General features: G+C 33.6%; 1 protein-coding gene across 3 annotated transcripts in view; it reads left to right on the forward strand.

Annotated features, from left to right (window-relative positions):
- Positions 1–16,824, forward strand: part of Cep164 (centrosomal protein 164) — a 67,135-nt gene that overhangs the window by 25,498 nt on the left and 24,813 nt on the right. For 2 of the 3 annotated variants that reach the window (XR_011950792.1, XM_072530392.1), the window contains exons 11-12: positions 9,691–9,868; positions 13,714–13,884. Coding sequence is in view for 2 of the 3 variants with exons in the window: in XM_072530392.1 (XP_072386493.1) it covers positions 9,691–9,868; positions 13,714–13,884 (349 nt within the window). In the remaining variant the exon portion in view is untranslated. Of the gene's footprint in view, positions 1–1,366; positions 3,680–9,690; positions 9,869–13,713; positions 13,885–16,824 lie in introns of those variants that run through there. The other variant, XM_072530393.1, reaches the window with a different exon arrangement.

Raw genomic sequence — 16,824 nt, forward strand, 5'->3', positions numbered from 1 at the left:
TAGCAATGTCAGAGTCTACAATGCTCAAGTCTACACCATTGTGTTGGTGTAGACTTGATTGCTCCAGATATTAGACGCATTGTGATATTAAGCTGGGTATCTATAATTTTTATGTGAACAGTTTCAACATTCAGGTCATAATAAAGAACTTAGTTTGACATATACGATGGGGCATTGCAGAGATCACGAAGGACTTTGGACGATAACCTCTGGGAATGTATTTATTTACTGTAGAAATTACTGCAACTCTGCACATTTGATAATACTTGTGTGTTAGTAAGATCCATCGTAAGAGTTTAACGAATTCGTTGGTAAAGGCGGATAAGGTACATTTATTAAAGTTTCATGAGGATTGGTCGTAATTAGCTGGATTTGGATATCAATTTCGATAATAATCGGTCATGCTGGCTATGCGAAAAATCGGTAAGTACTGTTATCTAGGTTGGTAAGGGATAGCCGGCCATGTCGCCGATTAAGACGCGCCTATCTTTGACACTGAAGATGTGATACATGCGGCGACGCACTCCCCGCAAAATCTAGGAGTGCGTCGCCGTTTTCCTCATTAGCAATGAATTTCTATTTTTGTTGATACAAGATATCTATAACGTGGTTTGGTAATGTACTATTGCGAGGTTTATAAGCACGTACGACTTCTGTTTCTCCTATTTTGGTGAAGACCGAATGCATATTACACTATGCGATGGAGGGAACAAAATAGTATTTTCTATGGTGTTTCTTACATAGGTGGCGACGTTATAAGCTAAGTGATAGGTTGCTATAAGCATAGTGATAGCCTAGAATTCTACCTCGGCGTGTGAGTTGTTGTTCGTTCTCAGCATGGCTTTCCTGAATAGCTACCAGGTCAATTTTGTTATAGAACAATATTTTTGATAGTAGTTTGCTTTTCAATCGACTAATACCTTTGATGTTTATCTGATAAATACAGACGATGGGTCTGAGAATTCTAGTTGTTTGGTCCTCAGAAAGGCCGGTTCTTGGTTGAGTGTTTTCCATATCTAGATATGTTTGCGGTTATATATTGGGATGCAGATCGTGCGATCGTGGGATAGTTTATTCGCTCTAGCTCATTTAGTTCCGCCTATACGCTCATTTAGTGTTAAGGAGAGGGCACGTGTAGAATTTGTCTGCGGTCGCGAGCTAGTTAATCCTTCTTCGTGATATACAGTGCCCCGAATTTCATCCAAGTTACTTTAAAAACCTACTTATGTTTTGTTGGTTTTGTTATTTTTTTACATTATCGGTAGATGTCTGGATCTATTTTATTTGCTAAATTTTGGACAATGAAATCAAATACTCCAAACTTTTTATTTATAAATTAATTTTTTATTTTCGATTATTTATTTAGCAACAGAGGCAACTAGAGACCTGCAACATTACATTTTCGTAACATCCACCATATTGGTACTACTTGCACATGCCGTCTCGGTGCGAACAATATGCATTATTAGAGTAGAACCTGGAAACAAATCTGTGATCTATGATCTCGAATACGAATGGAATAGCTACCAAAGTACCTTCCTCATAAGTTAATAGAAGCTTCTTCAATAACTCAGGAGTTATATACACATTATGTGCAGCTATAGTTTTCTTCAATGAACAAGAATTTTGTAAAGTACTATTTTGAGTTGATTTTATGATATTTAAGAAATTATTAATAAAATGTCTACAGCTGTAAAAATATTTAACTCCACACAGAATATTTCAAAAATGATGCTTATGATTGCGTTCAGGGCACTACTAAAAATTAATATTAAGAGTAAAAAATTATACTTGTATTCAAATATAAATAATAAATTTGTTAAGGTTGTTACTTTTCGACAATGCCAAACCATTTCCAAATCATTAGCACACTGATACAAAGTACTTGAAAAATATAGAACAAAGAAACAAATTATATAAATCAAACTCTTTCTTATCAAGAAATGTAGGCTTTCATGTATGAGAGAGAAATGCGTTCCTGAGAAGTACGTAAGGCTCGTGAAGGATATATATCCAAAGTAAGAACTTGTATCGGATTGACCGAAATCATTCCAAAGACGGTTGCTTTGAATCAAGCCTTTTCACTAAGTCACTACCTTTTTAATCTTTTTATGGATGTACTGACAGAAAAGGTAATGGAGCTCCTTGGTCAATGCACTTTGCGGATGATATTGTGTTAGTGTAGTAGAGGAAAGAAATGTTAAAGAAGAAGTTGGAGGATTAGAGAAAGGCTATTGAAGAGTGAGGACTTAAGGTTCTAGATCTAAAATGAAGTATATGTGGTTAAGAGGAACAGGAATTGTTGGAGACATCGAATTGCGTGGGGAAAAACTGGGACGAGTAGGAGCATTTAAATACCTTGGCACTTGGCATTTAATTTCCTTGGTATATAAAGGAAAATGGGACACTCGATCAAGAAATTGCCAACAGGATACAGGCTAGTTGGTTTAACTGGAATCGAATGAGCTTTGAAAAATCCAGGAAGGGCTGAAAGGAAATTATATACGAATGTTATGAGTGAGTATGGCGGTGAAGTGTGGCCTTTATAGAGGTTTCAGGAAAAGAAAATCTAGATGAAAATGTTAAGGTGGATGTTAAATAAGACTAAAAGGTACGACTTGATTAGGGGAAGAGCCGGGGTGACTGCAGTCTCCAAAAAGATTCTCCAAAAAGAATAAAGACTACAGTGGTTTGGTGGCGAAGAATAGAACTGTTGGAATTTAAGGAAAAGAGGGATAGAGGAAAACCGAGGAGAAGATGGAAGTACCGTGTAGTAAAGGACTTAAGAGGGAAAAGTTTAAATGGAGAAGATACAATGGATAAGTGAGGGCGAAGAAGAGTAGGAGAGATCCCTGAAAAGGAAAAGCTGGTGAAGAAGAAGAAAATACATGCACATAAATGACAAAAACAAGTTGAAGTTTTAGATCCTACAAAATCAAATATTTGAAAACTTCTCAACCGAGTAGAAAAAATTAACAATCTCACTGGATGATTATAATAAAGGATCTCTTGTATTGTGCAAATCCCATAGATCAGCCTAGAGAAATATAAACGTAAATTAGTTGCTGTTGTATATTGTATTCATAAGCGGCGTTATTCATAGGAGAGCGTAAACTGCATCAAACCATAACATATCAATTTGTGTGACTGTAAAGTTTTTTCGTAATTGGCTAATTACAAAACAGATGCTACTGATCTTAGATGAGTGTTAATATGTGACTCCCATGTTAGCTTGGATTCGAGTGTTACAGCAAAGTATTTGAACAAGATGGCTCTAGATCAGAAGTTCATCATGGACCTAAATCACAAAAGTGATATCCATGGTATGGAACTAACACAATGGAGTGTATCTACTAGTTATAAAACTTATAATTGGATTGCAATAGAAAAAGTTTTTACTCTTAATAATCGATTCATAGTAGCATCCTGATCGGTATGCGAAAATCTAAATCGTCGATTTTGGTGGTATCAAATTATAATATTATAAAAATATGTGTGATTACTTTTAACACGTTGACTGCCGTTGTTAGTTTATAGCAAAAAGTACTTCTTTAATATATCCAATGTCTTTGCTAATAGTAGTAGCGATAGTACAATTGAAATTATCATCTTGGAGAGCAATGGTGTTAAATATTTATTTTTTCTCCAAACCGAAATTGAAATTAACAAAGAACTTGTACAGTGGTGTTAATAAATAAAAAAGATTAATACGTTGGTGAATTAATATACATTTTTGTTTGTAATATAATATTTTGCATATTTTATTTGTTTTATTTTACAATTTTTGTTGACTATTTTAATTTCACTATTGTATTGTGCAAAAAAGTTTTACTGAAAATTTTTTACACAATACAATCACCAGTTGTACAATCAGAGTGTACTTCATTAAAATTTTATTACTTTTTACAACTAAACCATCGTGAAGTAGAATGTGTTTTGTGATAGGATTTTATCAATAGAATGCAACGATATAGAAAAAATCTATAAAAATTTCTGGGGGTGAAACTGGGTCACTGGACGCAAAATTTGAAGCTCCGCTTTTTAAAAAAACTGGAACACATGTGGGTACCTTTCAAATTTGTTGGAAACGTCGCAAATCTCTTAGGTGAGAGACGACATAAAACAAAAACAGTGACACATTACATTGAGTATAAATCACTTTTTTCAACAAATTTGCCGGTCCTTGACGCCGACACTCACAGCATGTTCTCTTTTCAAAGATTCTTCCAAACCTTATTAACTGCACATAAAACTTTACATTGCTACACATTTTCCCATAAAAAAAGGCGAAAAACGAAAATCTAATACGAATTTGAAGCTAAATTCGGACTACAACGAAACCAACTCCTCTTGACAGCGGCTTTACGGAGAGTGATGTAATTCTCTTTAAAATTCTTTCGCCCAACTTGATATAAACAAAACATAAACGGGAATATTTATTTAACGCGCAATATTAGGCGGCTTAACGATCAAAGAATACCGAGGAAATATGCATCTGTGATATATTAACAAACTTTAAAAATGTGTTTATTATCAACTCGTCGACGCAAAAAGGATTGAAATAATATTTCGGTGTTTTAATACGTACGATAGTAAACAGAAATACATTGAAAATATTCTTCGGTGTTTTAACATATACGAGGGGATTTTAATATATACCAAAGAATTTAAAAATGCTACACGATGCCAATAGTGCGGCATGCTGTATCTTCGTTACTGTTAGTCCGATTAAAGACTAATGATAAATTTGTGTTTTGAGTTACATACTATATTTTATCTACGACGATATAGGAATTACGCACAAAGAAAATGCAACTCAAATGAAAATGATGGAACAATGCATTATGAAATAATTGACATACACAACAGAAACGTGGGCACTTACAGCTAAAACAATATACAGACTGCAGGTTGCATAAAATATGGGAAATCCTTATGTGGATTAGGGGATTAGCTGAAATAAAAGACATCAGTACAACCACAATGAAAAATAAATGGAGATTGGCCTGACATGTAGCAAGTATGGAAAGTAGTATGTCCATCACAGGTGTATTCACGGGGTGAAAAAAATACATTACAGTGCAAACCGTTAGTAGAAAAAGATAAAAAAGCTGTGCAATGATCAAATGGAACGATAAAATAAAAAAACGGCAAGCAAAAGATAGATGAATACAGTATGTCCAAAGATGGACTGACAAAACACTTAATAAAGAAGAAGACAAGATCTCGTTTAATCTACATACGCTGGCATTGAAAGATATTTAAAGGGTCATATAATTCCATGGACTGTGACAAAAAAGGAATCAACGAAAAATATTTAAATCATCGGTTCGCTGATGATGTCCTACTTTTGCCAATAACTAAGACTGAGCTAAGTTTATTGATATCAAATATATAAAAAGCATAATTATGAAAGGACTAAAAATGAACATGATAGAACAAATTCTCAGAATGATGAAAGAGAGGAGACGAAGGGAGGCAAACATAGAGAGATAATCAAACAAATCAAAGAAGAAAAAGAAACAGGGTTACTGGAGATATACATGGAAATCTAAGACCGTAAAGAAAAAAATGATACTTTGAATACGTATGCATAAAAAAACTTAAGGAAACAGCGGGTTAGTTCAAAAACAAAGTATCTTCAATATTAACAGATAAAGAAGGAAACACTATATGGGAAACAGAGAAGAAGGTACACATATGAAAGAAATATACAGGGTGAGTCATGAGGAACTTTACATACTTCTACCATATGTAGAGTCCCTCAGGGAGCATATCATGTGGCCACTAAAAAATGTCAACTCCTCTTCTTTATTACCTAACAGGGTGATTTGTGTAATTGACCATTTATTTCATTTTACTGTAGTGTTTATACGGCTCATTTGATTTTTTTAATTTTTGCATGATACAGTACACTACTATCAAGCATTCGACTGGTATTAGCTAAACTAAAAAATTCCAGGACTGGCTTTGGAAAAATTAATTTAGGGATTCGTATTAAATATTACACCCTGTATATATATTTTTTAAAATGCAATAAGTGATTTTCAAACTACATAAATAGCCAATGAAAACGACATATGCGACAATGTTGTCGCACTTTTATTAAATTTTTAGTGAACGATCAAATCTTACCAAAAAATAGAACAAACATAATGAAGTATCAAATTATAAGGTAATTAATTTAAACAAATGTTATAAATTTCAAACATTTTAATTGAAATGATAAACTGAGTCACTGCACAACAAAAAACAGCAACTACTAACAATAACGAAGAACAATTTAAAAAAAAAACTAAAAATATGTACATAGTTATGATAAACCCATAAATTAGAACAGGAAAAGATACAATAATGGTAACAAAATAAAAATAATTCAAAATAGATTTTCGAAATGGAACCCTGCAGCCTGTACACATTTTTGTTGCTGAATTGTTAAGTGACGTATTAAATTACGCATACTCTGGGGATCGTTTCTAATAGTATTACAACAATGTATAATTCTATCAATTAATTGTTGTCGGGTATTAATATTCGCTGCGTAAACTAGTTGCTTCAATCGTCCCCAAATATGGTAATCAACGGGATTGAAATCAGGGGATCTTGAAGGCCACGAAATAGGACCTGCACGTCCTATCCACCTGTTGCCATAAACATTATTGAGATGTTGTCTCACTGCCAGTAAAAAGTGTGGGGGTGCCCCATCATGCTGAAAATACATCCCTCGGATAGCAACGTTCGCGTTGGCAAGCAAATTCGGCAAAATATTTTGTAGAAAGTTCAAATAGACCTGCCCTATTAAAGGACCATTAAAAAAGTGAGGACCTACTAATTGGTTATTTATGACACCAATCCACACGTTAACCGAAAACCTTAACTGAGAACGACGTTCTCGAATAGCATGGGGATTTTCTTCTGCCCACACATGTGAATTTCGTGAATTATTTATCCCGTTTCTGGTAAATTGGGCTTCATCTGTAAATAGTGTCCTGTATAGCGTTGGTCGATTATTGTTAATTCATCTACAAAATTCCAACTTATCGATCTCATCTCCAGCATGTAGTCGCTGAACCATTTGAATGTGATATGGGTATAGATTATTTTTTTGTAAGACTCTACGTACTTTTGATTGAGTAACATTGAGTTCTCGACTTACTTGTCTAGTGCTTATTGTAGGGTTCATAGTAACGGCGTCTATAATGTCATCTTCCTGCGCTTCATCTACATGTCGCTCTGTTGTTCCACTAGGAAAAGTGCCATTTTCTCGCAAATAATTAAAAACTGACCCAAATGTTGGATGACTGGGAGTTCGACGATTAGGAAATCTCCTGCGATATTCTCTACTAGCAGCCCTACCATTCCCATTACAGAATCCATAAACAAATATTATGTCTGCATATTCTGTGGTCGAAAACTGATGTGGCATTTTGAACGAAGTAACAAAAGCTCTACCAAAACTAACACAATGTATTTAACGTAGATATGACAGAAGAAATATGTATTCTTGTACACATAAATAACAATTGATAATGACAATAATGACAATGGGTATAAAATATCAAGAAACGTCAAACGGTCAACGCCAACCTTCATTTTAAACTTTTTTAGATTTATTTTTATTTAGTACAGTTGATGCAATGTATTATTATTTGACATAAAATTTTAATCATTTACAATCAACAAAAACTAACACATACAAGAGGTTTGACTTTTTAATCAATTTAATTTATTATTTATCGAAAATAATGCCCCAATACGATCTATGAGTAAAAATTTAAAATTGAAAAACAATTGATTCTATCGTAGAGATAATAGAAAGTGACAGTAAAGATGTTAATTTTCTACGTATTAGATTATGTTGTCGGAACTCATTTTAATTAAAATGTTTGAAATTTATAACATTTGTTTAAATTAATACCTTATAATTTGATACTTTATTATGGTTGTTCTATTTTTGGTAAGATTTGATCGTTCACTAAAAATTTAATAAAAGTGAGACAACATTGTCGCATATGTCGTTTTCATTGGCTATTTATGTAGTTTGAAAATCACTTATTGCATTTTAAAAAAAATTTATACAGGGTGTAATATTTAATACGAATCCCTAAATTAATTTTTCCAAAGCCAGTCCTGGAATTTTTTAGTTTAGCTAATACCAGTCGAATGCTTGATAGTAGTGCACTGTATCATGCAAAAATTAAAAAAATCAAATGAGCCGTATAAACACTACAGTAAAATGAAATAAATGGTCAATTACACAAATCACCCTGTTAATTAATAAAGAAGAGGAGTTGACATTTTTTAGTGGCCACATGATATGCTCCCTGAGGGACTCTACATATGGTAGAAGTATGTAAAGTTCCTCATGACTCACCCTGTATAGAAGAATTATATCCCAGCAACATAATATCGCAGGAAGAGGTTGAAGTAGGGTAGAGAACCCTCATATCTCAAAATCATAAGTAGTTAGAGCCATCCAAAGAACAAAACATTTGCTCCGGGTCCTAAAAAAATACATGGAGAAATCCTAAAACTACTAGAAGATGTCTATATCGAGCCTATATAAAACCAGTTCAACATCATCTTCGAGGAAGGAATGTTTTCCGATGATTGACTGCTCTCTATATTCATTACACTACCGAAGAAAAGATCTCCCAAAAAATGCAAGTACTGCAGAACCATAAGTTAGATGAGCCATATGGACTTGGAACTAGTGCGGCGCTATTCAAAATTTGTGTTTATTCACAGATCTAAGGAGGTAAATAATTATATATTTGTCTGCTTCTAGATTACTAAAAAGCTTTTGACCAAGTAAACTTCTTAAAAAACGGGTATAAAATATTTTGTTGACAATAATATTCCGAAATATTTAATATTCAGAGAGGAGTTCGACAGGGTTGTGTTTTGCCACCTTTATTGTTCAATATTTACTCTGAAAATGTTTTGTAAAGAATAGACCATTATTATTATTTTGGTCATGCTAAGAGAAACCTTAAATGCCACAGTTTACAACGTATTATGCAGTGTAAATAAAAAGAAAGCAGAGGACCAGGTAAACGACGAATCTCTTGGCGGAAAAAACTGAGGCAGTACACGGGCAAAACAAGAAGATATAGCACAGGAAGAAGAAGATGTGGTATAAATAGTACTAAGAAATTTAATAAGATCTACTATTTCGATATTTAGTAGAAATTTTAGTTTAGTTATCGATTTGAGCTTAACGTTTACTTAAAAACGATGACGCTAACATTAGAGAAACCTTTCAGTTGGTCACTAGGTTTCTTGGATTATATTAAACCAAGTAGTGCAATACAACTTGAACATTCAAATAAATCACGTTTTTTTTAATATACAATTTTTTACACATACATATTTAAAATATATTTTATTACAATTATTTAAATTGTGTTTCTGTGTAAAATTACAAACAAAATAAAATATCAACTATTTTTTAAATAACTGACCTCATTAGGGAGCTTTTTATGCAAATTTTTTGTTATATAGGTAAAACATGTTAAAGATGTTTTGAATTCTTAAATATAAAATGTAAAAATGAGTTAATATTTTTTAAATTTATTTAGAACATCATTTTCAATACTTTTTCTATTTATAAGTTCTGTTAATTTTCAATGTCACTTGTCGTCTGTGTCACTTATCACTTTCGATGTCAAGATTTAAATTTTTCTTCAGGAAGAAAAAGAACTGACCGATATGGAAGTGAACCTTCACAGAACCCGCAGTCTTCTGGGAGAAAAAGTAATTCGTTTACGTCATCTTGAACAATCTTTGCAACGAGCTAACGTACAAAATGATCAGAATCACGAAGACGCCACTTTAAGTGATATTTCATCGCACAGCGCAAGCTCAGGTATAGTCAGTAGTTTGAATGGAAGTTTTCTATTTAAGCATGAACCAAGTTACAAATTCCCATAGGCAACAGCTATACCACATTGAATCTACCGGTTCTCGTCCGATCAGCTAAGTCAAGCAGTGTCGGGCGTGGTTATAACTTGGATGATTGACCGCTTGGGAACACCGCATGTTGTTGTCTTCCTTTAAAGACGATAGCAGGAATAAAGCGCCTCACGCTAACCTGCATTTGATTCAGCAAAGGAGTGGGTCAAGTGGGGAGTCCAGAAGCAAAACCAGCAATCTCTACTTTGAACAATTTTTAGGAAATAGAATTTTTTAATAAAATTGTAGCGTTTTATTTTTTTTTTATTTATATTTGTTTGTACATTGCCTTTAGTTATTCACAAAATTAATTTAATTATTTCATTAAATTTAAAGAAATTAACAATTTAAGTTTGGAGATCTGGTTTTGCTTCAAATAGTTGGAGATTACCGATTTGTTGCAAAATGCAGAAGGAATGCAAAAAAAACACACATCTTCCTTGAAACTAAATTTTTATTGAAAAAATCTTAAAACAGATTAATGGAACAAAAAAGTTTTAAACAATCAAATCTGAAATTTCATCACAAGCCTCAGCTTCTCCTTCAATATGTTCAATATTAATCATCCTGATATCTTTTCCAGCTTTAAAAACACTTTTTAGTTTTCCAATATCGCTTCAATAGTGCGGCTCTCCCCGTACCAAAATGTTTAATCCATTTTTAGTCTTGGTTAAAATAATACGTTTAATAATTGAAAACGCCACGAGACAGTGCCTTTAACACCCTATAGGCTAGGCTTCTTTTTTCCAATTAGCAACTTCAAAATCTTTTCCCATACGAATTACTTTGCCTGAATTAACTGAATACCTCATTTTCGGTCCATGTATACATGAAAGTATTTTCTTTGGTTTACTTATTTTTTGAAGATCCTTGTACAAAGCAAAAATTATAAATATACAACTATCGGCTATAGTAAGCGTTTTGATCCGAGACCTTTGGCAGTACTTGATTGCCGGTGTTGCCATTTGCGGACCGATGGAGATTGCTGCTTTTGCTACTAACCCTATTTTTTGACGTTATAATGACGTCAAGATATTGAGGGTTTTGGGTTTTGCTACACAATATTTTGTGAAGTTGTAGAAATGAACAAAAAGATATAGATGGCAGCAATAACTCAATTTGGGGAAAATATGGAGATTGCTGGTTTTACCTCTATACCCCTCAAATAACAACTTTACGAGCAGGTATCTCAACGGAAACACGGACCAAATAAAACTTGTTTTATTTGAGATAAAATACGTATATTAAAAATTAATAGAATACGTTTTCCTGTTTTAATTATTAATTACAGAAATAATTATTTATTATTTATTTATCGTATGGCAATTACAACACATTTAGAACAAATACACAAACACTAGTAATATAGGTATTTGACAAACTTTAAATAGTTACAAACAAACATCAAGTGTATTTATATAATCAATTGAGTCTGAAGTTGCAAACAGGAAGTCTTCAGGGCTACGATTGTAGGATCTTGAGGGACACTCTTGAATAATGTGGTCGATGGTTTGGTTCTCCCCACAGTCACATTGAGGAGACGGGTTCTTTCCCCATTTATGTAGCATGTATGCACATCTGCCATGTCTGGTTCGGATCCTATTTAGAGTGGACCATGTTTTGCGTGGAAGATCAAAACCAGGTGGCTTGTGGGTAATGCAGGGTATGTTATTTTGCCATTCGTTCCATTCTTGGGACCATGCATTCGTGATGTTGAACTCCTTTTGTATCATTCTTGCCGTTTTCATTGGTGGTTTTCTAGAACGGAGACGGTTATTTCGTGCATCCTCGGTGTCTTGGTGGATCGGCAGGTTTATATTGTTCATGATCTTTTTGTATTCACGTGTATTATTTATCCTTTGGTGCCCTGGATGTTTTTACTATATGTGATGCTACGGGATCTGGCTTTACGGCTGCCTCTCGGCGTTTCGTACGGACACCACTCCCTAATTTTCTCAGTAATGACCATGCCTGTCTGCTTGATTTATGGAAGTTTAGACTTTCCACTGTTTCGGTCCACTTTTGGCTTCTAGCGGCGTCTAGGCTGTACAGTAGTTCATCCGCTATTTCTTGGTCGCCAGTTTCAAGAAAGCTCTGATATAATTCCTCGCTATTTTCCGACCAGCCAGGGATATATTCTTTGCGATAGCCTCTTGGTATGTGTTTTTTGGCTACACTTAGGACGGCACCAACAAATCTGTGGTAGTTTTTGATATTAGGTGTAATCCACCCCAGGCATTTATCCAGATCCGCAGAGAAGTCAGTCCAGTTGGCCTTTTTAAAATTCCATCTTGGACGTGGGATAGAACTAATTAAAGGGATTTGCGTCCCTACTTCTATTATTACTGGTCGATGTTGGCTGTGTGGGAAATCAGTTAGAACTCTTCGTGAAGCCCCTAGAGGTATGTCTTTGTTGTCGGTCGAGACGAAGCATAGGTCGGGGTTGTATTCCCGCTTCCATGCCGCGGATCTGAAGGTTGATCGATCTTTGGCATCAAACAAAAGGTACAGGCGTTCGTCTTCTGCCCATTTTATTAAAGCATTCCCATTCTCATCATTATTTTTGTACTTCCACTGTTCATGATGGCTATTGTAATCTCCAACGTATACAGCAGGGCGAGGATGTACTTTAATTGCTTGGGCTGGCCACGATGTAGCAGGTGGCTTGTAAATGTTGGACACGGTAATGTTAGCGATTTGGAAGTAGAGATTAGCGAAGCATTTTCAATATCTTCTTTGACATATGTTGCTGTGCCGTATGTTCGGTGGTAAGTTGCGCCTAATAGTTCATAGCCCGGTATTTTGCCCCTTTTTTGTAGTTGCTTCTCTGTTTCGCAGTGGGTTTCCTGTATAGCAACTAAGGCAATGTTGTCATCTTTTAATAGTTTTGATAAAAACTGGCTTTTAGCATAGCTTATGCCTTCTATGTTTATATGGCAAATTCGAACTATAGGTCCGATTGGTCTGGTTGTGCGGTCCTCACAAGGGCCGTTTATTTTGTTTATCATCTTTCGTTGGAAGTGTTGTTTAGTCAGGAGATCCTAAGGATTGTCTGACTGCCAGTATGTGCTAGTCCATTTAGCGTTACCCAGGGTGCACGTGTAGTATTCTACTACGGACGCGAACTAGCTCTACACCCCACAGAAATAATAAAAGATTATTGATGATATCTTTACTGATCACATATACGATCTCGATATCTTTCGCTTAACAGTCGAAGAAGAAATAAATTATGTAATAATATAAAATCTGGTCAATGCGCTACAAGCCACTTCTCGCTTGTTATACTGTAATTATTTTAGATGTGTAAATCAGCTACAGGAAATGTAAATTTAAATATGTTGAATCCGATTTTCTTCAGAAATAAGTTTAATGTGAGGCCTAAGTAAAACACTCCGTATTATCCAGTGTTTCCATATTGATTTTATCTTTCTCAAACTGTATCTGGATTGTTCTAACGCACGTATTATTTTTAATATTATACGTATAAGATCTATTCACCACAGAGATCGATAATAAAGTAGATTAATAACATTTTTTTGTCATAAAGTAATAACGTAACTTTTTTCTAAAAATAATGCGTTATCGATACTGCAGAAACCCGAAACATTAATAGAGTTTTAGAAATGTTCCCCAAACTAATTAACCGTTTCGAACTCATGCAATCCAAACTTTTGTTTCATGCTTTCTAAAGCCATTCCATTAAACTACTGACTTAGTTTATACTTTTTCCATGCAACGTATCTAATTTTGACCTAGGTATAAGTTCTACCGAATTCGCTATTACCGATTATGCTAAAGGGATACTCAATAGAGAAAAGTTTCAAGAATCTTCGGAAATTATACAAAGTTTGGAAAACTTGAACTCGGAGATTAGAGAAATCTGGGATGTTCTGCGGAAACAGCAGCAGCAAACGAATATTCAACAAGGTAAGTTAGAGGGTTAATTTTATTTAAAATCGATATTTAAAAAAAGATATATAATATATATATATATATATATATATATACAGTGTAGGTAAAAGTTTATGGTCGGTATGGTAAAATTTAACAGGATGTCTAACACAGATATAAAATCATATTTTCAGCGAATACGACAAAGATAACAATCATATTTCCCCTCCATATTTGACGCCCATTGCCCATTGGTGAGACGATTAGTTCCGATCAGAGATATTTTACATATCTCTGGTTCCGATCCTAATATAAGACACTAGAGGTGGGTCGTTGACATTTTAAATATACAAATAGTACTTACATTTACATTACACATTATTAAATCGCGAATCGTCTAAATTGACATTTAAAAACTTTAAATGTCATTTAAAAAGTTTTTCCACTTTTCTTGTTAGCCGTATTCTTCTTTTATTTAAAATTAAACCAGATTTTGAACATGTGTTCACAAGGAACAGATTTTGTTACAATACTACAATATTTTATGAATATAGTGGTTAAGTTAGGATACACATGGCGATGGTTTTTCCACCACTGTAATGGACAGATCCAATCTCCGTTCAAATTTTTTTGTGGGTATATATCATCAGACAAATACATGTCGACTTCTTTTATATCTCTCGATACAGATGTATGTTTAGATGAGTCATGTCCATTCATCAAAAATACATCATAGATTTAAGTCATCTTTATCAGTTTCTTTTTCTTGTACTGGTTGATTTTCAATAGTACAATCTTCTTTTTCTTTTTTTATAGAAGTAACCAGCTTCTTAACTCTTTCTTTTGTTTTTTTCCCTTCATTTTTATCAGAAAATCCCTGCATTTTAAATCATTATTTGTCATTTTTGAATCTACGGTTTCTCACGGTAAGCCAACTAGTTGATGGTTGATTCAAAAAAACTACGTTTTGTGTAGACGTAAAGAGAGGAGCAACGAACACTTTACGTCGACGAGGACGATTAGTTGATCTGAGAGACTACTACAAAACTAAAAATAACTCTTTCGGGACAGTGGACAGTCGAGCTATCCTTTAACGTTGAAAATAAAATAACTAGGTATTCGGATTAATGAATGAGTTTCGATTTACGATTGATCTGCATTTTCGAAGGTGATGGATACTTCCATTAATAAAAATATTAGTTTAGAGTAAAAGAAACAAATAGATATGGATTTACTAAACCTATGCAAAGACTCGTTTCATCCGTTTTCCATAGTTGAAGAACGAGGTTTTAAAAAGTTTGCAGGGTGGATTCATGGATATAAACCACCAACAAGAAAAACTTTGTCAGGTTCATTACTTTAGGAATGCTATATCAAAACTGAGCAAATTATTAGATCACAAGTTGTTAAAGAAGTAGAAAATATTTGTATTACTACTGACATCTGGAGTAACTGAGAGTTACATCGCATTAAGAGGACAATATTTAACCGAAAATTTAGAATTTAAAACGGTTTTATTAGGCTGCTGCCATTATTCAGAATTCAGAAAACATCGCATTTGAAATTAGTGAAATTATTAATCAGTGGGGTCTAAAACCAAAAGTACATTTTGCAGTAACCGATAATGCCTCAAATATGGTCAAAGCTATTAAATATGTTTTGGAATGAAAACATTTAAATTGTTTTGCTCATACGTTAAATTTATTGGTGGAGGACGCACTTAAATGCTGTCGTGTACAAATAGATAAAATAAAAATTCTCTTTTCGACAATTCGGCAAAAAACACATTTCAAAAAAAGTACCTTATCTTCAGAAATGCTTTTAAATATCAATTACAACATAACAAAGTTCCCAAACGGCCAATCCACGACGTGGAAATTAGGTAGAACTTCACCTATTACATGTTAAAAAGAATGATCGATTTAGAAGAGGCAATCCGTTCCACATTGGTATTAGTTAATACAGACTTAGACTTAGACCAAATCTAAATAATGAAGACTGGATTATTTGTTCTTAACTTTCCCAAATTTTACGGCCTTTTAAAGAAATAACAAGTACAATGAGTGGCCAAAAATACTTGAAGAGTAGTTCAGTGATTGTTATGGTACGCTGCCTGCAAGAATCTTGCAATAAAATGTTAGCAAACGATAACCTTACATCCATAGTATCCGACGTAGTACACTTACTAATATCGGGTTTAGCAAAAAGATTTAGAGGGATAGAACAGAGTGGCACATTGTCATTATATACATTTATGGATTCACGATTTAAAGTGCAGGGATTTTCTGATAAAAATAAAGCTAAAAAACAAAAGAAAGAGTTAAAAAGCTGGTTACTTCTATAATTAAAGAACAAGAAGATTGTACTAATGAAAATCAACCAGTACAAGAAAAAGAAACTGATAAAGATGACGTAAGTATTTTTGATCAATTAATTGTACATGACTCATCTAAACGTACACCTGTATCGAGAGTCCATTACAATGGTGGAAAAACCATGTGGTCCATGTATATCCTAACTTAACCACTATATTCATAAAATATTGTAAAAAATGTTCAAAATTTGATTTAATTTTAAATAAAAGAAGAATACGGTTAACAAGAAGTAAAGTAGAAAAACTTATGTTTTTAAATGTCAATTTAGACGATACGCGATTTAATAATAACGTGTAATGTAAATGTACGATTTACTATTTATATTGTTTAGTTTATTTTTCAAGTTATAATAAATATATCCTTCATTAGTTTCTTTCACTTCAATAAATATACACATAAACGATAATATCCATTATGTTTGTTTATTTGAAACTACTGGTAACAATCAACTTGTTACTTGTTTACGAAAAACCATTCAGTTTCGTTAACGATAAAAATGTCAACGTCCCACCTCTAGTTTCTTATTTATGGCATGTGGAATACCGGTTCTGAAGTTGCAGAAATGGTATTGCTGGTGCAACGCGACGTTGCCAAATAATTT

This window comes from Diabrotica undecimpunctata, chromosome 4, assembly GCF_040954645.1.
Source record: "Diabrotica undecimpunctata isolate CICGRU chromosome 4, icDiaUnde3, whole genome shotgun sequence".
Lineage (NCBI taxonomy): Eukaryota > Metazoa > Arthropoda > Insecta > Coleoptera > Chrysomelidae > Diabrotica > Diabrotica undecimpunctata.